The sequence below is a fragment of the Perca fluviatilis genome, chromosome 11, assembly GCF_010015445.1.
Source record: "Perca fluviatilis chromosome 11, GENO_Pfluv_1.0, whole genome shotgun sequence".
In the NCBI taxonomy this organism is placed as follows: domain Eukaryota; kingdom Metazoa; phylum Chordata; class Actinopteri; order Perciformes; family Percidae; genus Perca; species Perca fluviatilis.
In genome coordinates, this window is record NC_053122.1 from 11,990,583 (window position 1) to 12,017,974 (window position 27,392).

Genomic DNA, 27,392 nt, shown 5'->3' on the forward strand with positions numbered 1-27,392 from the left:
TACAGTATTTGACACACACACTGCAGTCTCAACATGACATAACTCAAGTTAACTAAGAACGATCAGCGTCAATGGAGTTATGTAATCGGATGATTTAAAAAGTTTTTATAAATCTGAAAGAATTTATTAATCAGTCATTCGATCGACAGAAAATGAATCAGCAACTATTTTATTGATTAATCGTTAGTCATTTTTTCAAATAAAAAATCGGCAAACATTCTTTAGTTCCAGTTTTTTTTCGATGTGAGGATTTTTTTTGCTTTTCTCTGGTTTATATCAGCTTAAATTTAATAAGTTTGGGTTTTGGACTTTTGGATGGACAAAACAAGCAATGCAAAGATGTCACCTTTGGCTCTGGGAAATAGTTTTTTTGACAAATCGATTCACTGAATGAATAATCTGCAGATTAATTCAATCTAGTTAAAGCCCTAGTTTTTACACAGCACTTTCTAAATTTCTCAAGACCAGCCTCCACTGATTATTTTTAATTAAATGGCATTGCAGAGACGGAATATTTAAAGAAAAAAAATAATGCATGCATTCTTACAATATTATCACATAAGTTATTTAAGACAATCAAATTGATCACCGGTAACATATTTACTAGGGTGGGACGAAAACATCACATATGAAAATTTGAAATAACTCGCAATCATGAACATTTCAGTTACATTTCACTCAACCCGAAGTATTTTCTGCCACTTTTTTTTTTCTAAATCCTGGCTGTTTTTGAGTGTTCTTTTCCAATTTGGCTGTCATACAGCAGTAGTCAGTGAGCAGTCTAAACGTTACCCTAACAGTTAATCTCTTTACACAAAAGGGCACTTTGTTATGGCAGCTGCTTTGCTACAAAATGCAAATCTGTTACTACATGCTTTCTAAGTTCTTTCTCTGCATCCTTTCTTGCAGATTTCTCCCAAGTTTATTTCCCACCTCTTAATAACCTCTTGGGATGTAGAACTCAGAGTGCAAACTGTTGATTTGTGTTTAAATTTTTTACCTCAAATCAGGTCATGTACAAAGAGGGAGGAATTGTTTTGCACATGGCCAAGGGGACAAGTAACTAAAAAGTGTTGCCTTGCCTCCCCCTTCCCCACTCCTCCTGTCCCTCCACCCCTCTCTGCCTGTCACATGTTCTTTTCACAGCATAGAAAAGTTTCTGGATTAGGGCAGAATTAACACAAAGCAGCGACGCCACTCCAGCTACACTCGCAAACAGCGCAGAAGAGGCACGAGGGGGACTGAGACACTCAAGCGAACGCCACCTCAGAAAAACTTCAAGCTCTGATAGCGAGAGGAAGACGAGTCCATCCCACAGAAAGAGAGAGAGAGGCGGCAGAGGCAGAGAGACGGCAGCAGAGAGGCAGGGGGATCTTTGCCGACAAGGTCCTGAAGGATGGAAGAGAAGCAGTTATCCGGGATCCTGGTAAGTTTAACTTTTGTTCAGTGAACACACACGTACTACCCACACACACTTTTAAAAGCAGTAACACAGATCTAAATACAAAGAGATGTCCTACATGGATGCAGTTCACTGGTGGGATGCAGCTGCTGGAGCACCAGTTGAGTCGCTCTCTGCCGCCCCTTTTCCCCAATTTAAACACAAGAGACCAGGTGGTTTAGTAGTTACTCACAGGACTCCAACAGGCTTTTATTTTCTTATTTTGTATGTTTTTGGAGGGTTGTGGTCCAACTTTTCTGATTCACTCTTGTCTTTAAGATGCCCTTCTAAACCTGGGAACACTTTTTCATGCGCACCAAATCACCCAAGACTTTAATCTTTGAAACAACGAAGATCCATACGTTTGCACTGAATGATAAGCCTGCGTTTTCCTTCGGAGTGATTGTTGTGCTCGTGTTTGTGTGCAGCACGCGGAGCTGTCATCACCTGCTGTTCACCATGGCGTTAAGCACTCACCATCAACCAAAAACTGTCCATAAAGTCTCCTAAATCTGTCCTAACTTGCAGCCTTCCCTTTCCTCCCTCAACTCTGCTTTTACAGTACCCAATTTATCGGATCTTTGCAACTCTAGCAAACCGTGAACATGTTTTTCGGTGTTCTCCGGCTGCTGGTAAGAGACGAGGCCAAAAGGTAAATTGTGTCAGTGTCAGGCCTGTGCTGTTGGGAAAAGCTTTAAATAGAGGTTTGGCATCATTGGCAGTCAGGTCACTTCTCTCTCACTCTCTCTCTCTTTCTCTCTCTCTCTTTCCCTTCAGTCCAAGTTCTTCAGTCCGTCTTGAGACGGCGATAAACACAAACTCTGAGCTCCAACTCTCTTGTGACATTCTCGCACATTTGAAGCGCCGCTTTCCTCCCCGCTGACATTTTTGTAAACTGCTGTGTCCTTTTGAGATGCATATCCACGTTAAAATGCACACTCACCGTCTGAACTTCAGAGGAGGATGTTATCGGTCGCTCCTGCTCTTTCTTCTCACACTCTCCCAACATTTGAATGTGGTTGGAGGATGAAGATTACATTTTTGTTCCCAGAACGTTTTTGTGTGGGTTTGGCTGCGTTTGTAGCTCAGTGACAGATTTCCAATCAATCGTCTGCATTGTTATGTACTGCTGGAGAGCTGCAAACAAGTTTAGTAATGCCCATCTAGCTGATTCAAATATAATTAAATGATAGTCACAAGGAGGATTTGAATTGTTTACCCCATGGAGATTTGTTGTGGATATGTTTTTTTTTTTTTTTTTTTACTCTGTGGTCATTATCAAGTTATGTGCCTTTTTTTACTGCCCCTCACACACTCAGAGATGTCTCTGAGGAGAGTATAACCGAACTATCATAGTTCAATGTGTCATCTGTAAAGACTGCCATCACTCCTCACAACCACTAGGGGAGTACAGGCCAACAATAAGTGAATGAATCCAGTACAAAAATATCTTTGAGCGTTACTCTGTGATTAGATGAGATGTTTTGCATATGACAGCACAGCACCTTCCCAAATACAAAGTGTACATACTGTATTGTAGAAAAAAAGTGTCAGTGGATTTTTGTAAAGTTGAATCCTTAAGTTAAAAGGTAAAGATGCGCCATCAGTCAATTTTTAAGTGGATGGTATTGACTCAAATGTCTGAAAGCTACTTAGAAAAGCTAGAAAGTAATGCATTTCACTTCATAGTGAGCCTTTTATTATTGGGATTTAAATAAGCACTTCAGTCCCACTTTTTTTGGCCAGAGTGTTCTATTATCCCTAACAAAAATGATCGCTTGTTTACCTGGGCTCACAGAATAAAGGTAAAGCCTTTGTTTGCTCTCGAAATCTGAGAGTTTTATTTCCCTGGCCGAAGATGGCGAAGATCTGCGGGAAGATTGTACAACTCCAGCAGTGACAACAGAAAAGTGCTCATGCACACGTAGACGCAGCTCGCCTCTCGTGATTGGTCACTTATAATGGCTGGGACCGTTGTCCTCAGCAGTGGTAGACAGTGATGTCAGTGGTGGCTTAGAGACATTGTGTGTGTGTGTGTGTGTGTGTGTGTGTGTGTGTGTGTGTGTGTGTGTGTGTGTGTGTGTGTGTGTGTGTGTGTGTGTGTGTGTGTGTGTGTGTGTGTGTGTGTGTGTGTGTGTGTGTGTGTGTGTGTGTGTGTGTGTGTGTGTGTGTGTGTGCGTGTGTGTGTCAGAAGGAGGGTTACAGACAGAAGATTCTTAAGACAGTGCTCTCCCATCGCCAACTGTCACTTCAATTACTAGTCCGTTTCTCCCTTTCTTTGAGCTCGTTTCTGTCTTCCTCCTCATCTTTCTGTTCACATTCATAACAAGATTTGATGAATTTATTAACATCTTTTATCCCTCCTTTATTGGGCTGACTTTTAAGGTGGACCAGCTATTCTCATTTTTTTTGTGACAAGCTGCTCCTCCATGCTTTGCTTTAGTGATCTCTCCCTCGCGGCATCCAACAACCACTAAGCTTTAACAGCGCGAAGGTGCCGCTAATATGCAAATGAGCGTATGACGTAATTTACACTTAAGCGCGCTTGAAGCCCAGGGAAAACCCTGCCCTTTTTACTATTGTGTTTTCTCTACATAGTACAACTTGTTTTTCTAAGTCCCTGCCTTTTCTTTGCAGTCTGGTGAAATGTATTTATGCTGGCCCAGATGGTTGGTGGATGGACCCGTCACCGTAAATCTCGTGACACACAAGGCGCTCGCTTCCTGCTACCGCTTGGCTCGGCTGGTAGCCTTCTGCCGGGACTCTTTCTGTCCAAACTTAATTCCCCTGCCCGTTCACAGCGTTCAAAGGGAACCCCCTCTCCTCAATCTTCCTGCGTTGTCTTTGACTGCCCTGGAAGCCACCAATAAGCAGATGGGGCCCTGGCTTTGACCAGCTTTTCATTTACGGATAGCTGTCCCTTTTCTTTTTTCTTTTTACTCCTTAGTTACTTCTTTTTGACTCGTCTTTAAAACGTTTACTGTTTGGGTGTATATATAGGGATGTGAGAGTAGGAGGGGGTTGGACTGAGGTTTTGCTTATTTGCCTGCTGAGTGCTGTATTCGTATGTCTGGCTGTGCAGCCCACTGCTGCCCCTCCATCACCATGAAGGCCAAATGGAGGAAGAGGTCACGTAAGACTGGCCTCTGATCAAAGAATAACATATTCGGGGGTGGCCTCTAGCTCACCCAGTAAGAGCGTTCGCTCCATGTTGGCTGAGTCCTGCAGCCGCCTGGGGTTCGAATCCGACCTGTGGCCCCTTGCTGCATGTCATCCCCCATTTCTCTCCCCTTTCATTTCTATCCACTGTCACTATAATAAAGGGAAAAAGCCCCCCCCCCCAAAAATCAAACATAAGATTAAATCAAAAACATTGGCAAGGCTTTTAAAGTCTGCCTGTGACTTTTTCATCCACACTTTATAAGATGTTTGGAGTTGCGGATGATAATTACGAATTCTCGCGAATTACGAACGCCAGATCTGTCAGCGGTGAAATTACACTTAAACCTCTTGAACCCTGAAATTCTAAACACAACATTAAAACCTTTTTTAAACAATATGATATATGTATGCATTTTCACAATTTCACAATTTAATTCTACTTCTGCTTATTAGTTCTAGTTTGTATCAAAAACTGGTTCTGATTCATGTCGGCTCTTTTTGAGCAAATGCACCAAAATATATTAAAAAAGGGAAGGGAACCTTCATTTTCACCAGATTTGGGCCATAGACTAGGAATGTCCCGATCAAGGTTTTTGGGCCCAGATTCTAATTCAAGTATTTTACTATTGCAGATCTCATCTAATGAAAGTTGTAAAAGGTGCAAAAATGCAGAAACAGTCACGTTGTTAATACACAAGACTGTGGTTTTGTGAAGCTGTTTTATGTGTTTTTTTTTTTTGTGTTTACCCTGTGTGTGTGTGTGTGTGTGTGTGTGTGTGTGTGTGTGTGTGTGTGTGTGTGTGTGTGTGTGTGTGTGTGTGTGTGTGTGTGTGTGTGTGTGTGTGTGTGTGTGTGTGTGTGTGTGTGTGTGTCATTTCTCAGGGGTTGTGTGGCTAATGTGTGCTGTAGGCTGTGAAGTGGAAACTAAATGGAAAGAAATAGTGGAACCCACAGTCACAACCTCCCCGAGGTCAACGCACACATTTTCACAAACGCACACATACATTAAAACATAACGGACGACGCACTAATACATTAGGTCCACACATTATTATTGTACATAAGCACATTCACATAACATATTTAAAATTTTAGATAGAAGTAAACGCATATACACACTCCACATTTTATGAAATAATAAATGCACAACATGTTTGGAAAATCAGGGCTGTGACTTTTGCTCCGAAGCTGTGACAAAACTGTGAAGCCCATACTGGGGCCAATTGTGTTGAGCCCCGTTGTGTTTTTTTATACATTTTTTTAATTGCATTTCCCTGTTATCGTGGTTTGTTTGTAGTCGTGGTCCATGTGCAGGTATGTGAATGTTGCAGAATGATTTTCTGGAGCTGTGTATTGTCAGCAAAGTGCTAACCATTTGCTCCAGATAACACAAGTACACTTATTACAGGTGAAACTAGACAGTTTATCTCCCTCTCCCCATCCTTATGTAAGAAACATATTGAGTTGCCAGTCAGCTAGTTTGGTTAACAGCAGTGCTCAGCAACCGTGTTGACAGCCTCTGGGGTGAGGGGCCAACAAACAGATGTAGAGAGAGAGAGAGAGACCGAGAGAGAGAGAGAGAGAGAGACCGAGAGAGAGGCCGACTGTCCGTACGGGGCACAGGCAGCGCCCAACGGCAGCAACTGTGGCGAACGTACAATTGAGGGACAAGGGCCACAAATGCCAAACACGTCCACTGCTGGGCACTCTTTAAAAGGTAACCCACCACCAACCAACCCCCCGTACACACGCATACACACACACACACACACACACACACACACACACACACACACACACACACACACACACACACACACACACATACAGCAAAGAGAGACAAAAAGGGCTCCATTGTGTTTCGGACCTTTTAGATTTCATTTGGAAAAACCACTCAGGCTGAAAATTTCGTTTTTCTGATTTTCTTCCTCTCCCCTTCTGTTTCTGGATTAATGGGTCTCCCTCCCTCTGACTCACACACTCTTCCTCTCTCGTCCTCTGAAGTCAGTGAAATTATGGACAGGGCTCTGACATTGTGTCCACACAACGGGGCTCTTAAATCTCCTCTGGTTTCTTTTCGTATTATTATCATTTTATCAACGGTTTCCCATTGAACTATTTTCAAAGGCCTTTTCAGAAGTATATTTAGGTAATTTGTTGCGCTTGAACCCAACGTGCTCCCTGGCTCTGTGTGTGTATGTTGGTGTTGAATGGCAGCTATAAGCGGGGGTCTGCTTTTCTCAGAGCCGGACAGCCCTCTCCTGCTTGGTTACTCACCTCCCCTGTGTTATTTATCACTTTTCCTCCTCTCTGTTTCTTCCCCTCTTTAGCTCCTTTCAGACAATGAATATATTGCTGGGTTCATGTTAAATGTTAAAAAAGTTTCAAGTTGATTCTGGTCAAACATGACTGGGCCGTTACAGATCCAGGTGCAGCGCTGCGGGAGAACAGCTGCTATTTGGAAAATAATGTCATCAAGGAAGAAGAACAATCACACCGGCTGCCGCAGTGATGAAATAATCAACTTTTTGATGTTGACTGCTTTTCTTCACAGCATGATTTCTGAACATGTACAGTCCTGAGGGGATGCTCTCCCTCACTGCAGTAACCCTCTAGTAGTTTTACAACGTCCCAGATACATTTTTATCATGAATTTAATTTAATTTTTACTAGATGCTCTGCTGTCCTACTCTTTACACAGTCCAACAGCGTCAAGTCATTACAATTAGGCTAAGTTGCCTTATTCTTGTTTAGCTCACATGCTGTTGGTGTTTAGGTAAAGCAATTTACTTGATTTTCATCCTGTAATCACTTGGCATTAATGCACATTGAAAAAGTGGTTGGTAATTGGATTTCTTGCGTTGTGCCCTCACACTTTAAGGGACAAAATGAAAACACAACTTTTAAAGCTGCATTAATTGATTTTTTGGGGCAGGGGAACTAACTACTGTACAAACACAACATTAACATAGTTGTGATAGTGTTAGCAAACAATTTCCTATTCATTCATCTATTAGACATAGAGCACCATTAGCATTTATTTGGAGTCGTATTTCTGTATGTAAGTCAAATATAAGTTAAATTTCCACTTATCCGGCCCAATAGCTATGAAATGCTACGCAATGTTCACCAGCTAGTCGCGAAAACAAAAACATTGAAGTTATGGGCTGTAAAATCTAAACAATAGGAAGCTGAAAAGATGCTGAAATGCTCCGTAGAGCTGAGTGGAGTGATCATTTCATCCATTGTTAATCTAAAACTATTAATTAGTGCAGCTTTAAAATGACGCCGGCCAGGAGAAGGTACGAGATGAACTGCTTTATTAACCTTGAATTGGCTCAGTCACAGTCTTTCTTTAAGTAAAGGTGTTCTATCAATTTGAAATTATTATTTTCCTTATGCGTAATAAAAATCAAGCCTACACTGGAAATGTATGACACCACTGGCGGCACATATACATAGATTTATTCTAGCAACAAATGATAATTTTCGATGAAATGGATTAATCATTTGTCAGAAAATGGTGAAAGATGTGCATCACAATTTCCCAATGGCCATCTTTACCTATTTAAATAGCTTGTTTTGTCTCACCAACAGTCCAAAACCCAAATATATACAGTTTATGTATTATCATAGAAGACTATGAAAAGCAGCAAACACACATTTGAGAAGCTGAAATCAGTGAACTTTAAAAAATGTGCTTATAAACATCCCACTCCCTATCTAACCAGAAGGGAGAAAGTCAGTCGTCATAAGAGAACATAAGAAAGGTATCCACCATGGTGCCCATGTTTTTTGAAAGAAGAACAAAAGAAATCTCACCTCATGGTCCATTTAGTTGCCACACTGGATTATATCACATGGTGTCTATCAGCAGATGGAGTTTGCCCAATGTCATGGAAATATCGAGTTTCAAAGAAGCTACTGTTTCCAACGTCAACGGCGGAATTTTAGAAAGTAGTATAAGGTAGCAATAAAGACGAGAACCTTTATCTTTATCGCCCATAGTTTTATGGCGAGTGCATGCAAAAACTCTGATTTTAATTTCATTTTCTGTCAAACTGACAGTGTGTAAGTCATTGCATGTAAGTGCATAATTTAGACTGATAAGCACATTTTGTAATGCTGCTATGAAGGATGTCTTTAGACTTTTGCTGTTGCTTTCTTCTTCCGCCTCAAAGAGGATCTACTGATGTACACGAAGCAATGCCATATTATTATATATGAATGAGGAATTTCACATCTCTTTCTGTCTCTGCCTTTCGCTCTTCCTCTCTTGTCACATGTCAAGCGCGACAGTGACTTCTGCCACGTGAGGCCAACTTTAGTCACATGTTCCCCGCTTTCATCCCCAGCAATGGTCCCATATGTTTGTCAAAAAGTGTATGTTGTGTGCTTTTTCCAGCCCGATTTGTTCCCATGCCTTCTCTCCAATGAGCCCCGCTCTCCCCTGGGGGTTGGAGCCGAAGCCTCACGCTATTTATACAGACCGAACAGCTGGGGCCCTCCCAGCCAAAGCAGTGAGGGATGGGTAGAGAAATTATCATGGAAACTTCAGGTTAAACCAAGCGTTGGAAATGTCTCTCTGTTCCCTCTTCTTTACTCTATCGTCATCCTCTCCGTCATTTGTCTTTCTCCCCGAGGTGTCCAGAGTGGCCAGGTCAGGCTGTGTTCAGCTCAGGTCAGCCGGACCGCCAGACAAACATCTCCACTCATTTATTTCAATCTCTTTGTTATCTCTCTGGTCTTTTCTCTTTTTCTTCACTCTGCAACTGATGTTTTTACCCTATTTTCCCTCTCACACACACTTTCTTTCCCCTTCCTTCCAATTAAAGAGCTGGCTGTTTTGGACCAAACAAGAAAGGTTGATATATATATATATATATATTTTTTTCCCCTCCAACAGCGCCTGAACACAGTTTGTCCTTTTGTTGCATCAGACAAAGCCGACCTGCTGTTGCAAATTTCAATGATGCTTTCGTTTTAATCTCTCATCGTCTTCTCAATCGACTTAAATTCACAGTCAGGCTTCCCATCACAGGCATGCTGAGCTAACGAGAGGTGAAGAGATATTAACCTAATTGCTGTAAGGGACAGATATATAGATCGAGTAAGATGTTATAAGCCCAGACGTGGCTCCCTCTGAGATTAGCCTTTCAGTGTAAAAGCAGGTTGGTCCATGGTTATTAAAGCATAAGAAGTCATGCAGTGAGGCATTACATTACATTACATTTTGATTTACTTTGTTAGTTAAAGCCCAAATCACCAAAAGCACACAATTACAACGTATACCCCCGTGATGTGTGTTCTATTTGTGATATGGATGGCCTGAGTAAAAGTAAAATCAGAGTGGATCACAAGCTTGCACAAGACTGCATTATTATTAACTAAAGCTAATTTTTTGTAAGCAAATGTTAAGGACATGTCCTTGATGGTTACAACTTCAAAATGTAAAGTAATAAAAGTGCTCTCCAATATCTACCCTTAATCAGGGTGAAGGCACTGGTCTGCACCTCCATGTTCATGCATTCTCAAAGTTAGAAACTGAATAAATTAATAAACCGTAAAAGTACAGATTAGGATGATGCAGTCAGATAACATGTAAGCTGTTTCATGACTACCAACAAGTTTTCCGTTATATTGTGTTTGATTGGCCTCGGTTTGGCGTGTGTTGGGTGTGTGTGTGTGTGTGTGTGTGTGTGTGTGTGTGTGTGTGTGTGTGTGTGTGTGTGTGTGTGTGTGTGTGTGTGTGTGTGTGTGTGTGTGTGTGTGTGTGTGTGTGTGTGTGTGTGTGTGTGTGTGTGTGTGTGTGTTGGCCCTGTCTGTCCTGATTGAGCCAATCACAAGTGACCACTCTAAGTCTGTGTGTTTGCACATGGCAGCAGAATGTGTCTCCACATGGGTCTTGAGTGACCACTTCCATCGGAACCTTACTTCCCCGCTCCATATGCAAATAAACACATACATCATTTCCATTATCATCACTAACAACCACATGACAACTGAGCCTTGCTGCCAGAGTTTATATATATATCTACATATAGGCTGGTTGGTAAATTTCAGTGTTCCTCTCACATAAATCAAACATTAGAAACGTGCGATGACTAATGAAAAAGTGCTGCCTACAGTCTGTGTGCAGAAGGACCTAACTTTTAACGATAAGGATGTCTACTTATGGCGCTGGGACCTGACCTAACTGAATCTTTCTGTTTCGAAGTTTAGTTTCTATATTTTTTATACATATATATATATATATATATATATATATATATATATATATATATATATATATATATATATATATATATATATATATATATATATATATATATAATGCTTTATTTTGCTTTTAATGTTCACTTGTAGAAGTATGATAATAACATCCAAAACACACGATTCACTCTGTGGTTTTTGTGACATGAGAAATACTTTGAATGAGTACGTAGTCCCACTAACTGTTGAGTAGGTCCTTCAATATTACCCAGGACAAAGGATCAAAAAGCCTTTTTCTGATTTTAATTCTAAAAGCAAAAAATAATTTTACATCAGGGGACTTTTGTACTAGATGGAAAACAAACAAAAAAACCACTCCTGACAGGTCTAACCCAGATGGACCCAGTCCCACTCATACCTATGAGCATCACCTTTTGGACTGTGGGAGGAAACACAGAACATAAACACAGAGCAACATAAAGTCAGCATCTTCCAACTGAAACAACATTGTGTACAATTATACAGTTTTGTAACTCCTCTGAGAATATTAATTGTGTTTCGCTGGCCTTTTAGATCACAAAACTGTCTACGCGCATAAAGAAAGGCCTGGGAGAGATATAGCTTTCATAAGTATTCAGTGATATTTGAATATATTTGTCAACACAGATAAGAGTGCTTTGAAAAGAGAGAGAAAAACATGAGAGAGATGAAGTCAAAATAATTCAAACGAAAGGAGATTATTTTCTTTTTCAGACTTGTGTCTTGATGTCTGAATGGTGCATCTTTTTGTACATTTTACTTGCTGCACATTCCACTATGTGCATCCGCTCCCAAAACAACTTTTGAAATAACACCTAAGAGAGGTGACTAGTAAGACACCTGCAATTTATTTTTTCATACCCCCATAGCTCCTAAACCCGGCACTAGAGGAGTCCTTAATGTGTTTCCTAAGCAGTCTTTTTGTTATTGCTGTATAGGACACCTGAGGCCAAGCGCCAACAGGAAATTAATAATAGATCTGCTTTGTTTTTCTTTTATTTCTTCCAATTCCATTTGAGATATTGGAAGAATTACTTTTTACTGATCACTTTCCTACGGCTGTAACAGAGCTGTGTTAAATAACTACAAACTGAACATTTCCTACTGCTTCACATTCAAACTTTTCTGCCTGCAAATTAGTGGAATGCTTTTTTTGGTGAAGCAGCAGGAGGAAATGCACTGTGTTTGTCATTGAGTTAGCAGAATGTTACGCAGTGTAACTGTTTAAAACAACTTGTACACAACAAGATATAGACAAACAGGTGTTTTCTACTATTTGGTCTGTGGATAGGTTTGAAATATTGTAAGCAATTCAAGCAGCGACAACCACAGTAAGCAGCTATAGAGGAAGAGTTGCAATCGACTGGTTCCTCCTGCGTTTTGTGCAATCCAGCAGATATCCAACATGTCATCATTGTAAACAACACTGTTTACCTTACTGAACTGTCCTGTGGACAGCTGTGGACTTGCCATGCACGACAAGGCAAAACCATTTGTGCCATGCCAGTGCGATTTGGATGGTCTATTGAGAAACAGTTTACATGGTTTACTGCTGTAGCAAACCCCCACACTGTTATCGGATTGTAATGCGTTTGCCTCTAACTATATATATATATATATATATATATATAAAAACTCTGGCAGCAAGGCTCAGTTGCCATGTGGTTGTTAGTGATGATAATGGAAATACACACTGGTACCCTGTTGAAGCCAAAATTAGTACTTCTGCCAACCTTTAACAATTCAAATAAAGTGACATAAAAAAAGGACATGATATCAGCGTCCCCAAAAGCAGTTCCAACCCTGAGTGTTATTAAACTAACAGGGCAGTGTGCATACATTTGTGTTCATTCATTGGTAAATATGCCACCTCATCTGTCCTCATCCATCTGTTTGTTCAGCTAAAACTCCAACCTGCCTCCTAATTACAGCGCGATGTGCTCAAAATCATGCTGCAAGCACATTTCATTACCTGCGTGATTTAAAAGTGTAGTTAAAGAGCCTAGTAAGGAAATGTGAGACCTGGGCTGCATTAATCTTCAATTTACTGCATATTTGTTACAGTCATCAGGGAGGATATTGGTTTGTCAGAGCTGGAGCTTAAAAGAGAAGTGGAAAAGGAAGCCTCACTAGCCTTTTATATATTTTCTTTTAACGCTTCCTTTAAAGGTCCTATGACATGCTGCTCTTTGGATGCTTTTATATAGGCCTTAGTGGTCCCCTAATACTGTATCTGAAGTCTCGTTCCCGAAATTCAGCTTTGGTGCAGAATTGCAGCCACTAGAGCCAGTCCCACAATGAGCTTTCCTTAGGATGTGCCATTTCTGTGTCTGTAGCTTTAAATGCTATTGAGGAGGAGAGGTGGAGGGTGGGGGTGTGGCCTTGACCAACTGCTACTTTGCTTGTTTGCATGCTATGATGTCTCTCTCTTTCTCATGGGCGGGCCAAATTCTCTGGGCGGGCAAAACAGAGAAAAGGGAGGTAACCTTGCTCCTTATGACCTCATAAGGAGGAGATTCCAGATCGGCCCATCTGAGCTTTCATTTTCTCAAAGGCAGAGCAGGATACCCAGGGCTCGGTTTACACCTATCGCCATTTCTAGCCACTGGGGGACCATAGGCAGGCTGGGGGGACGCATATTAATGTTAAAAAACCTCCATAAAGTGAAATTGTCATGCCATGGGACCTTTTAAATGTTGTTTGTGTTATATGTAGTGATGGAGTTTAGGATCAATGTCTGTGTTTGGCCTTAGGTTAACCTGTAATAGATGTTGGCATGTGTTTGGTAGTTGACAAGGAAAGCCTTGAGGACAAAAGAGATTGATTCTGACCTTATCAGTGTTCTGCCTCCTGATTGTTTTTCTACTCTTGTCTGTTGATGTTGGCTTGTCCTTGTTTACAGATGAAAGCTACTAGCACCCACACCAGCGCTTTCTGGTCACACCTTTTATCAAGTCTGAGGCTACATCCACACTACTGTTTTGGTTTCAAGAATGAATATCTTTTGCTACATTTACTCCTGGTGTCTACACTACTCCGGCGTTTCCAAGCCCCTATAACGGAGACACATTTGGAAACACCACTGACCCCGTTTTGGTATGGAAACTCCAGGGCTGTGTTGTAGTCTAGACAGGCGCAAACGGAGACTGGCACGCGCATGCCTAGTTTATGGGAATGTTCATGTGAAATGCAAATATGAAAATTGATCGTGATCGCAACTACTTTGATAATCGATTCATCGTTTAAGTCATTTTTTTTAAGCAAAAACGGCAATAATAAACAACATATATTTGACTGTTGGTCAAAAACAACACATTTGAAGGTGTCATCTTGGAATCTGAGAAACTGTGATGGACATTTTCCAGACCAAACGATTAATCGCTAAAATTGTCAGATTAACAATCATTAGTAGTATGGAGTGGGGTCTGCAATGGATAACCACAGAAAACAGTTAACACTCCTGCCAATTGACAGCATTATTCATTTCTGTGCAAAAAACAATAAAGAGAGTTGGAAAATAAATAAATAATAATTGCTAGTTGCAGCCCTAGCTTCATCGAACAATTTCTGTAACTTTTCAGAAACCAGCAATCCGATGCAACAATATGATTGTCTTCCAAGAGAGACTGTCTAAAAATGTGCTGCCCATATTTAATGCAGTTCTGGCTCAGTCACAGGCTTCTTTTCTTTGAAAAGACATTGAACATCCACATTTTTATTCTCTCGCACAGGCCGTTCTGCTATTGTAGGAAGCACACATATCAAGAAACAAGTGAGAATTTTAACAAGTTGGTGTTATTATCAACAGCAGCATCTGTCCTTCTCTAATTAGAGTTAAATGACCTAACATAATAGGGCAATTAGTTAACGAGACAAGTCCTTCCCCCTCCACAAACAGCCAGCTGCAGCCACAACAAGCATTTATTTCAGGATCTGTCTGTCCACACCAAATTCATGCTGAGTTTTCACTGATTGCCCCCACACTTAATGCCAGCATGATAAGGTGTGTGTGTGTGTGTGTGTGTGTGTGTGTGTGTGTGTGTGTGTGTGTGTGTGTGTGTGTTCGCACACTAGTTAAGCCTTTCATTAGATTTGACCTAATCTGAGGCCAACAGACCCTCCTGAGACAGAGCTAGTAAGAAGTGTCTGGATAGTACCATACCATAGTTTAGTTCTTACACACACACACACACACACACACACACACACACACACACACACACACACACACACACACACACACACACACACACACACACACACACACACACACACACACACACACACACAAAACACACACACACAAAAACACAAAGACTGAAGTACATGAACACAGGCTCACAAGCGCACTCAAACCAGACTCATATTACCAAAAGAAGCATTTTTACATTTCTGTTGGTTTTTGTGATATTGTTAAGTAAAAAAAGAGCCAGGCCTGCTACCCGAGTAGTCACAGCCTGCTGGCTCTTTCAAAAAGGATAATAATAAGATTCTCCAACACCATGCCAACAAATGATGTGATGATTCTCTCAACTAGCAGTGTGCTTGACGTGCCTTGTTTTTTATTAAGCCGGAACTATAGTTGTGAGTCACAGTGTACATTATTGGTTTTCTTCATTAGATTTCACTTGTTCTTAGCACAACCAGTACACTACAGCACAGTGACTGTATTAACATTATTTATTTCACTTTGTGTGAAAAATCAATGGGAAGATTTACCTTGTCTTTACAACGACTGAACACTTAGTTATTGCCTTGCAACCAATGGACAAAGTAATCATGTTTATTAGGGTTGTGAATCACCAGAGGCCTCACGATACAATATCATCACGGCACTTATGTCACGATACGATATTATTGCGATTTTAAACATATTGCAATATTCTGTGATATATATATATATATATATATATATATATATATATATAATTTATTACCTTTTTTCCAACTTCAAATATTTCCCAATTTCAAATTATGTCCCTAAAAGGAAACTTTGTCATCATCTGTTTTATCTAAAAAGATAAATGTCTCTGTTTGTTCATCTCGCATTCATTTTATTGCTGCAAAATGGGATTGTCAGCAGATAAACTGACCAACACATATATAACAATAGATCGATACTTTGTGTCTGTGTATCGATACAGTGTTGCCACGGAAAATATTGTGATAATATGCTGTATCGATTTTTTTTTTTTCCCCACCGCTAATGTTTATATATAGGCCTATTTGATTTTTAAAGTTGTAGTCTGTAAGATTTTCATCTAGTTAATTGTCTGTTAAGTTCCTATCTATCAAAGAGTGAGTTAAAACAATGGTGATTGGACATATGACCCTGGGGCGACTTTCCCGCCCTAAATTCAAATGCAGCGCATAGTTAGTGACGCTTTTTACGTCAGTCGGCAATGCCAAGGCTATCCCGCTAGCTGCATTAGCACTGTTTACTGCATGTTAGCACGGTTAGCTATCCGCTGCTTCCCCGGCTCTATCATCTGTTTGGTTGCGCGCGTCCCCACACGGCTCTCATCTCCATGGATGTATTAGCTCTTAGCTCATGTTAGACTAAACTGCTATCAGTGTGGAGCATTTGCAGGCATCATGCTGACGTCATACAGTCGACACTGTTCGTTTTCCAAAGGAACTCTGGGAGATGAGGTCCCAGAGGCCTGCCTGCAATTACATCTTTCCGCCAAAGCTGCCGCTAGAAACAACCTAACTCAATCTTACGAACTACAATTTTGTGACCAAGATATATAAACTAAGCGGGACATTTTACATTTTGCTCTCTAGTGAATAAACTATGTAAAGATTACACTGTTTCTAAGTTACCTCAAACCTCATCTCTGTACTGAAATTTTTTGTTACTTGTCGGCAGACATATGCATCGATATCGATAAAAATAAGCTAATTAGGCGGATATATTAGCCTGGCGTTAATGCACAAGTATAAGCTTTACTTAGCAAAAGCTATCTTTTCAAACCCCTGAGTGTATCTAAATATTTAAACTAAGTTAAACCCAAATACGTTTGTAACTAGGGCTGTGCTCGACTGAAGAAATTCTTAGTCGACTAACACTCATTCTATTGTACCGACTAATCGATTAGTTGATTTAATCGACAGATCTGTAAATCTGAGTTTCTCTGCAAAGAGTCCTGCAAAAGCACCACTTTAATTATTGTGTTTACCAGAGATGTGCTCGTACGTTTCTTGGAAATAAGTCATTCAGCATGAAAAAAGCATAAAACATGACTAATCGACTAAAGAAATCTAAGTTGACTAAGACCAAAACGACCAATTAGTCGACTAATCGACTAAGAGGGAGCAGCCCTATTTGTAACATGGTCATGTTGAATGTTCTAAGAGTTATCAGTTGCTGTCAAGAAGAAATGCAAAAGTAACTGAGAAAGTGCACCAGTACCTCTTAAACAATGACTTGCCTGTTATAAATGTGTCAACATGTTCGACTGTTTGTTGGGGGCACTTGTTTTCATTGCCCTCAGTACTTCCTCTCAGCACACTGAATAGGGTGGGTATATGGTAATGATTCTTTTATTGGATCCCCTGTGAGATTCTAATGCTCTGAATTGATGGACAAATGAATAGCATCCTGTCTGCGTTGCTCATCTCGTGTTAAACATAACTGGAGGGCCTCCACTCAAGCGGCAGCGGCCATTGTCCCCGTCTATCAAACACCCATTAGGCCGGGCGCCAGTTGCTTGTCAACTTTTGACATTACTCTTACCACGTCCAGTCAGAGAATCGTCGCTGAGTCTCGATCTGCTGCATGAGTGATGCTTTTGTTGATCTCTCAATCATGGCCCTATTGCGGATGCACTTTTACCTTTTTCTCTCATATACTCACAATTGACTTGACTTCCTTGCTTTCTCCTCGCTCTTTTTGTTGTGGGTAGCCATTAGCCATATGGTGGCAAACAGGCACAACAATGTGTGCAACAAAACAGAGGCTCAGGAGGGAAGCGCTTGAATTTAAAAGGGTGTAACTCTGTGAACATGTCGCGAAGGAGGCGAAGGAGGAGGGATTTGGCTCGGCTGGCCTCTCGGTGTGACACGGCAGAGGTCGGTTGGGGGTGGGGGGTGGGGGGCGGCATTGGCAATGTCAGGGTGTAGAGACGGACAAGGATTTGGAAGAGTCAAGTGCTGCTGAAAGGGAAGTTGTTGGTGGTCTGCAGAGTTGCAGCAGCTGCCTCTGAAAACAAACGGAAGAAATAAGAGAGACAGAGAGAGAGTGGGGGGGGGGGCAGGGGAGTCCAGTGGAAGGCGTGCAGGCTCCTCACTTGTGGGCTCCTCACTTTTTTGTCTCCTCGCTTTAATCTGTTGGGAGAAAGAGTGAGGGAGAGAGAGAGCTTGGCTGAAGCGCATGGGTGCTCCAGACCTCCCCCTATTTTACTCCAGCCATCTTAACTAGAAGTTCAGCACCCCCCTGTCCCCTTCACCACAACCCCCACCATCGGTTTGCCTCTCTCCCGCTTACTTGCTCTGTATTCAGCCTAGGTGCTGGAGTGACAACGAGCCATTCATTGTGGACGTAGAGGAAAAAGACTGTGGATCTCTCCTGTGTTTCTTCTTTTTTTTGGGGAGGTGGTGGGAGTTGGGAAAAGGGGGGAGGTGGATGACGGCAAAGGAGGGGGTGGGGGGTGCACATATTCCTGAAATGGTGAAATACGACAGAAAAAAGGAGGTAGAAAGAGAAAGTAAAAGAGTGAGAGGAGAAAGGGTGGGAGGGGTGAGTAAAAAGTAAGAGCGCAAAGGAGGCAGGGAGGGATGGAGGGGAGGCAGAGCTGGAATCACAGAAGGAAGGGAGGGGGGGAGAGAGAGAGAGAGAGAGAGAGGGGATAGAGAGTGGGCTACCATGCCGAATGAGCAAGAGAGGCGGAGAGGAAGCAGAGCTCCATCAGATGAAATGAGGTGAAAGTAATTCAGGCATTAATCAAGCCAGGGCAAAAGGGAGGGTGTACTGTGTTTTCTCCCCCCTCTTTCGCTGCGGAACTGAAAGGCAAGGTGTGAATGAAGGAGCCTACAGTGGCCAGCAGAGAAGCACCACTGGGTCACAGCGTCAAATCATGTCCGAGACTAACACCATTGCCGCTTCCACCACAGACCAGGTCAGTTTAAGCTGTCATATTGTTTTTGTGTTCTTGTATTTTTTACTGGCATCAGCAGTGAGCATGCTGATATTTCTTTATTAGTTGCGCCTCACACCGACTTAAGCAGCAGGAAACATCTTGTTAGAAGACTTTGAGTCGAGACTTCTAGGAATAAACAAACAAAAAAAAAAACCTGAATGTATCCCAAGTTCCGGTCAGATGTATATTATCTTTAGATCCTAATTCGGAAGTAGTTAGAGGAAGTTTCTAAGAGCAACCGAGTGAGTGTGTGTTTCTTGGACTATCAAAGCAATGATTGTTTTGCCCGGAGCTGCCTGGACAACGGTACAGGGTCCTGAAAGAATTGAATTCATCAAGACGAGCTATTGTCTATGCCGCCTTATTTTTCGGTGATCATTCAGGGGTTCTGTGACGACTCAATACCCCCCGCACCACGTGAGGAGGGGGACGCAGCTCTTTAAAAACCCGACCACGTGTGGCGGCCCTGAAAAGTTTTTATAAGTAATTGCAGTGGGAAGTCCGGGCAGCGCTGTGAGAGATGGGGTTGGTAAGGAAGTGGGCTGGTCCGCCGTGTGTGTGAAAGAGAGTGACAGAGTAGAAAAGCAAAAGTGTCCAGAAAAAGGCGAAAATTTATTTCCCCCTCCTCCAGCCCTCTTCCCCCACAAGCCGCTTTAATCGCACACTTTGGCACATCCATTCTTCGCCCGGCTCTCTTGTCTCTTGCTGTCGACTTAGTTTGAAACACTTTGAAACAATTAAATGTGATCTGTTTAAGATAAGATATACAGTTATTTTCATTTAGGCAGGTAAAGACGAAAAGTGTGTGTGTGTGTCTTTGTCTGTGTGTGTATGTGCATCCGACCTTGCTGCCGGCTTATGTTGTTAGCCAAGTCCTTGTCTCCTGTTTCCGATTGCTACTGTCGAGGCTGAGTCAGCTTGCTATAGTTCTTTAGGCAAATGCACACACACACACACACACACACACACACACACACACACACACACGCGCACAGGCATAGGCAAACAAGTTTTAGGTACACACACAACGTACACGCAAACACAACAGCTGCTTGAATTGCTAACACACAAAATTCCGGAATAGATTGTGGGTGGAAGGTTGAAGATATTTAGAGCTTGTGTGTGTGTGTGTGTGTGTGTGTGTGTGTGTGTGTGTGTGTGTGTGTGTGTGTGTGTGTGTGTGTGTGTGTGTGTGTGTGTGTGTGTGTGTGTGTGTGTGTGTGTGTGTGTGTGTGTGTGTGTGTGTGTGTGTGTGTGTGTGTGTGTGTGCAACTGAAAACCCATGCTAATCCGCTGATTCTGGTCCATTTAGATTTGTTAACACATGCAAACCACATTTCTCACAAAAACTTTGACTGACAGGACTGAGTGGGCACTACGTAATTACAAGCAGTGGATGCATGTGCATATTTGTCCATAATTCTTGACTAGGGATTTATGGCTGTTCTTGTCAAAAAACCTACTACAGGTTTTCTGGTGAACTTCACAGGCACGTTGTGCTCTGCACTCTCTCTTATTGTAAATCTTTTGGAAAAAACAACAAAAAAAACATACCTATTAATTAAATAATTGAAAAGCTTTCTTTGGTTAGAAAGACATCATGTAAGCCCTGCCATTGCAAAGGCATAACATATTAAAAACTGCTCAGAATCTGTTTTTAAATCAGGTATTTAATATGATACAGATCCCAAAGTGCATTAATGTGTCAATCCTTGTTGAACTATATTATTTCAAAAAGAGGGATTTTAGTGTATTTTGTTCAGAGAATAGCACATTTATGTTATACCACAAACCACAAAACATTGATTTGTGCTTTGAGTTTTGAAGCAGTCTGTTCTTTGACAATCACTCTTCCATGAATGAATATTTCTGTCAAGTTGTAATGTCTTCATTATCACCTAAGGTTTTATTATTGGTAATTAAGTACTTGAAATACAAATTTCAAGCAAAAAGTACTATTGATTAAAAAAAAAAAAAAAAAAAATAAATTTTTTTTTTTTTCTTTTAAATGCCTGTTTTAATATTTCCTTAACTTGCAAGTTGCAAGTCTAGGTTTTTTTAAAGGAACAAGAATGTTTTTTAGTTGATTTTTAATTGGTCGTGGAACTTCCCAATAATAATAGTATTAATACTAATAAACATACAGTATATCACTATGTAATCATAATACATTTCAAAAATCATGTTTGTTACTTAACTTTTTCACTTTGCACATGTGGGCGCCCAGCATACTGGCTATTATTTGTGAACCACCTTCCACTCCACCCAAAGATTTTTCTATCTCTATCTCTGTCACTATCCACCAATACTTGTCTTACTTCTAAAATCATAATATCCTGTCTCAAAAGTTGTTTTTGTGACTGCAATAGAAATTAAATAAAAAAAATGCCCAGCTCCGATTAAAGCCCTGTTACTTCGTTTCCTCTCTCATTACACGGGTCACATCCTTTTAGTAGTCTGAGGTCATGTGTGCATGCAAGGCATGCCTGACTAATAATTGGAGTAATAAGGAGTTCAGATGGATCTGCTAATTGCTGAGTGAGTGCTGGTGATTGCCTTTGACATCAATTTACTGAAAGAAAAGATCAGATCAGATACCATTTCCATATCCAGACAACAGCAAGTCATTGCTTTGACTTCATGTTCACTAGCAAGGACCACGCCACAACAATATTTAATTTAAAGATGTAATGAATGCTTGATTATATTAAATGTTAACAGCATAGGAATTGATTTGGATGGTGTGTGAGATTGAAAAGAAATTACGTCTGGTTGGTTTGTCTGGGAGGATGTACTGGAGACCGGGTGGTGTGAGACTCAGTCTCGTGGTTCCACCTCAGGTGCTTTCACCCCCCGCCATCCGGACATTACCTAGAATGAGAAATGAGAGAAGAATGCACTGGACTGAGTAGGAAGGGAAGAGGGTAGGAGGGATGAGGGAAGAGGAGGATGAAGGGATGAGGGTTGGAGGGAAGAGGAGGATGAAGGGATGAGGTAAGCGAGAAGTCAAAGTATCAAATGGGAAGGAAGGGTGGGAAGAGAATGCGAAGACAAACCGCACTGACTGGGTTGGCTTAAAATATAAAGGCTAGTGATTAGAGGTGTGGTTGAGGCGGGGCCCTGCTCCCGAACCTAAGTTAAGTTAATTCATTAATTTCATTAGTTTCGGTAAATTATGCAGTATTTCATTATTTTATTATTAACTTTTTTGAGTATTTCAAGTTGTTTTCATGGTAACTAGACATTTTTAATGCAATCTTCATACACTATGAGACAATTAAGCTTGACAATAAATAAACTAATACTTGTCTTATTTTTTATTCTTGATACTACTAGTCTGAAATGGTCATAAATCGCAGAAAACGCAAGGTTTTAACAGACTGACCCACATTTTTGCTTTGTATTTAAGCAGATTTTCTGGATCATAGGGTGCCTTGCCAAGAAGCTAATGAGGCCTGTTGTGTAGAAAAGCACAAATGTTTCCGCTGTAGAGGCATTCATCCACAATGCTGTTGCACTCCAACACCTACCTTTTCTGTTTATGTCTCCTACGTAGACAAATTTAGTAGTCTGCCCTGCAGGATGTCACGGTTTCAGTGTAGGTTTAGCAGGGTGATGATGATTAAAATAACCCCTGGTTGTTTAAACATAATAAATAAATCATCCTTTGGGGTATTAAAAAATACATGTTATCAGGAAATGGGATTGAAATAGAAATGTAGAAATGACTGGGAAACATCCATGAATCCATATATTATGTTATGGTAGCTGCTAATGCACAGTTCAGTACATTACATCTAGCGTAGGAAGCCAGCAGACACACACACACACACACACACACACACACACACACACACACACACACACACACACACACACACACACACACACACACACACACACACACACACACACACTCTCTGCCCATCTAGTGGCAGGTGTTGCAGTTTATGGAGCGGAAGTGCAAAGTATCTGTGTTTACTCACTGCACCGAGGCTTAGCCAACGAGGGAACAGACACATGTGGAAAAGAGAGGCAGGAATAATTATAGAGAGTGTGTGTGTGTGTTTGTGTGCGTTTGTGTATGTGTGTGCCCCTTGCCCATCTCCCTGTGGGGGCTCTAACCTTCGGTCTCCCTCTGACTTCACTAAGTTAGGCTTCCGGGCTTACAGCTGTTTTGCAGAGGCACCCAGTCATACAACACATCACACAGCAAACTGACTATACATGCATGATTGGGGGGACGGCTAGTTACAAGCTTGATGGATAATAGCTGGCTGGAGAGGTGAATGAATAGCTGAGTAGCTGACTGGCTTGCGGAGAGGAGAGTTGGATATCTGATGCAAGGACTTAAAGGTCCCATGGTATGAAAATGTCACTTTATGAGGTTTTTTAACATTAATATGCGTTCCCCCAGCCTGCCTATGGTCCCCCAGTGGCTAGAAATGGCGATAGATGTAAACCGAGCCCTGGGTATCCTGCTCTGCCTTTGAGAAAATGAAAGCTCAGATGGGCCGATCTGGAATCTCCTCCTTATGAGGTCATAAGGAGCAAGGTTACCTCCCCTTTCTCTGCTTTGCCCGCCCAGAGAATTTGGCCCACCCATGTGATAGAGAGAGACATCATGGCTTTCAAACGAGCAAAGTGGCAGTTGGTCAAGGCCACACCCTCCACCTTGCCCCCACCCTCCTCCTCAATAGCTACAGACACAGAAATGGCACATACCAAGTAAAGCTCATTGTGGGACTGGCTCTAATGGCTGTAATTCTGCACCAAGGCTGAATTTCGGGAAAGACACTTCAGATACAGTATTAGGGGACCACTAAGGTCTATATAAAAGCATCCAAAGAGCACCATGTCATGGGACCTTTTAAGGATTGAAGGTCAAATGTTACTACCACCCATGTGCAGATATGAATGTGAATATGCGAGTCAAAGGAAGGAACATAGTAATCCTCCTGGATAATTAAATTATGCTATAGGTTTATATTATGGCCATCAGTTTGAATCGTTTTAACTTTGTTTTTAAGAAATTGTGTCTTGTTAGTCCGTTTGATATAGTAGAATACTCCAAATACTACAAAACCTGTGAGCCTTAAACACAGTTGCTATGGAGAGGAACCCTTTCAGACGTGCAAATCTGGCTGTAGTAAATTCAGAACTCTTTGTTGCTGCAATTGGGAACAAAACACCCTGTCTTAGTTTCCAAATCAATCAAAAACTGAACCAGGAAATTAACAAATTGAAGCTCCTTAATGAAAAGCTTGAAAGTTGGGGAGACACACGTATTGACTTTCTTACTGAGAGTTAGATAAAAATGTCAATACCACTCTCATATCTGTCTGTTCAATATAAGGCTAAAGCCAGCAGTCTTTAGCTTAGCTTATCATAAAGACTGCAAACAGGGGGAAACAGCTAGCCAAATCAGCCAACCAGCACCTCTAAAGCTCACTAATTGACGAATGTTATTATTTATTTATTTTTTTCAAATCTGTTTATATGCTGAGTTAACACGCTGCTGGCAAGAAAGCAAAAAAGCGTATTGCTTACAACTCAACTCATCAATCTATTCCTCGCGACATTTATGTACACAGGCTTCTTCTTTGACTTTTTATCAAAGAACCAGATATTTTCTAATTTAGCTGCTCATGTTTTGTACTGACAATTCATCCAGTAGTCTATTATATTACTGCTAGCCTTAGAAGTCCTCCAACTGCCAGTTAACTAACATTGTCTACGCAGAAAATGATCAGGATGCTTTACTTCCGAAACACTGGACGCCCAAAATAACTCCCCCCTACTCTACTAGTTTTTGTGAATGGAAGTTTTTTAGGTCTTGGATTTTGAAAATGAAATCTGAAAATGTAGTGTTGGGAAAACTTTAAAATGTATTTTGATGATATCAGTTTTTGAAGTTAATTAATAAAAATAATTTAATAACTGAAGTGAAATAAGAAACTGTGGAGTCATCTCTCTCAGAATGTGTTTCTCACCAGGGGGGCGCTAAAAGTAACGGGGTCATTTCAGACAACTGCTGGAGGCAAGAAGGCAAGGAGAGGCAGTTGGGGGTTAAAGGAGTCAGACCCTGAGGTGGTTCAACACTGAGGATTTTGTGGTAGGTCTTATTGCAAGAAAATGCTGTCTATCAGGGCACAGGGTCAATTCTTTACATTTTGTGTTGTCATTCTTTTCTAGCTTGAAGGTTTACATATAGAGTACATAGCACAGTCAAAACAAGTTATACAACATGATAACATATATGTTGGTTATACATTACTTGAACCCCATGCCTCTTTTCACAACAGAGTAGAAGCAGCTCCAACTGCTCATTCATTATCACTCTGAGGCTATCTAAAGTTTAAAGGATGTTCTTTGATTTATTCTTATCAACAGTTACTGGGTTAACATGCTTCGTTTTAGATAGAGGCCATCATTTTTAAAACGCCCAAAATGTAGGTATATGTATATGGAAAGAGGGGGAAAAATAAAGGTCTCATCCCTACATAAACTAAGGGTGGTGAGTAACATACATATATGGGTAGGTGAAACACTGGTTAGTTGCCCAGCTAGAATTTCACTCCTCAGGCAAAAAACATATAGAAGAATGTTAGGGTCATGGCAAAGGTGAACTGCCTGAAGCCTCCATGGACATAGGGCAGCATTTTCCAAGCCTTTGGATATAGGTTTTGATGTGAATAGAGGTAATATATTTCAGTATGAGCAGGCCTGTACAGTCCTGGCTTTAAGCCAAAAGAAAAAAAAACTGTATAACTGTATACTAATAAGAAGACACATAAAGAAAGAAAGAAAGAAGGAAAGAAAGAGCTATGATAGATGTTTACTTCTGAAAAACCCATATGGGTTCCCAAAGAGCAGTTGAGGTGAGATTTGCCTTCATGCCAGGCATTTGCACCAAGATAATCAAAGTGCTGAATTGCTATATGCCGCTTTTCCGCTGCATGGTACGGCTTGACTCTACTCGACTTGCTCTTTTCTGGTTTTCCCTCAGCAAAAGTTGTGGATAGTTCCTGTTGCATGTAGCTTTTTTTTGGTACATCCAAAAAGGTGGAGTAGGGGTCTATAGTGACCGCAGTTTTTTTGTTTGCAATTCAAAGAAAAAACTGATTTTAATAAATGCCAGCAAAACTCAGTGTACACTACTACATACGCACACTACACCGTACACTACCCCATACACTATGCCTTACAATTGACAAATTGCAGACGTTCCTCTGTTGAAGATGAAATCCTGGCAGTTTCACGCACATTCGCTAAGGCAATCAGCCGACACTGAGGAGGTACTATCTGCAGTTAAAAACGTACAGAGAGCGTGGCCGGGTTGGTTCAGTGGTAGAGCAGGCGCACATGTACTAAGAGCTTTATGCCTTGACACAGAGGTCCAGGGTTCAAATCCGACCTGTAACGATTTCCTGCGTGTCTTCCCCCTCTCTCTGCCCTTTCTCACTTAGCTGTCCTGTCAAAAAGTAAAGGCGGAAAAACCCCAAAAATAATCTTAAAAAAACGTACAGAGAAAAGTACTGATAAAAAAAGTCGAGCAGAGCCTTACCATGCAGTGGAAACACGTTGTTGGGCCCTTGACTTTTGACTTTACCACATAAATATTTATGAAAATAAATGTTGCTTTTTGTGCAAGTAACAGCTTTGTTTGTTTGGGGAAATTCATTTAAAAGCATTCCCCAAAAGTAACAGTAAATGTTCTTTACTAACTGGCTGACTAACTGACCCACCCTTCATTGTTAAAATGCACATTTTCATTCGTCTGATTTTAAAATATTTCCATTGTGATAAGCCTGTTTGTTGGATGTCCGATTGTGTGGGAGGCTACAACTCCTTTTCCAAGTTAGGCATATTCACTGACGTTGCCCACATTCTAAAGAGTAGTCTTTACATTTCTTTCAGGCTTCTGATTGTCAATATCTTCTTCTTCTTCTTCTTCTTTGTGCAACTGGTGTTATACAGCTGCCTGTTGGCTTGCTTGACATGCACTGTGACAGGATTTTTTCTTTTTTTAACAAAGAAAAAAGCAATTTTTTTAAAAATACGTGTGGAATAGGTCTAGTTATTCCATGATATATATTTGTTAATCTTCTGCGTTGACTTTGCTGTTAAGAGCAGGTGCGCTTGTTCCACGGCAGATTTGCCTGGCACACGCCAGCGGGAGCTGTCTGGGATGCGGCAAAGTAATAAATGCCTATCTTGATCGGGTGGCGATGTTGCTGCGGCCTCTCGGGCGCATCTCCTCAAGTCTGGAGAGGATTGCTGCAGCCATGGAATGTGGGCCTCCAAACGCACCACCTGCTCCTGTTGTGCCCCTTCCTCCTCCCCCCACTCCATCTCTGTCCACCCGCTCCACCAGGAGCGCATCGCGCATTATG

The 27,392-nt window shown here is 41.3% G+C and overlaps 1 protein-coding gene across 2 annotated transcripts in view; it reads left to right on the forward strand.

Moving 5' to 3' along the window:
* slc6a9 (solute carrier family 6 member 9) overlaps positions 1 to 27,392 on the forward strand; it is an 81,105-nt gene that overhangs the window by 9,444 nt on the left and 44,269 nt on the right. Inside the window, exon 2 of one of the 2 annotated variants that reach the window (XM_039815553.1) lies at positions 1,147 to 1,426. In XM_039815553.1, the coding sequence (XP_039671487.1) occupies positions 1,397 to 1,426 (30 nt within the window). In that variant the 5' untranslated portion in view covers positions 1,147 to 1,396. Of the gene's footprint in view, positions 1 to 1,146; positions 1,427 to 18,708; positions 18,976 to 27,392 lie in introns of those variants that run through there. The other variant, XM_039815552.1, reaches the window with a different exon arrangement.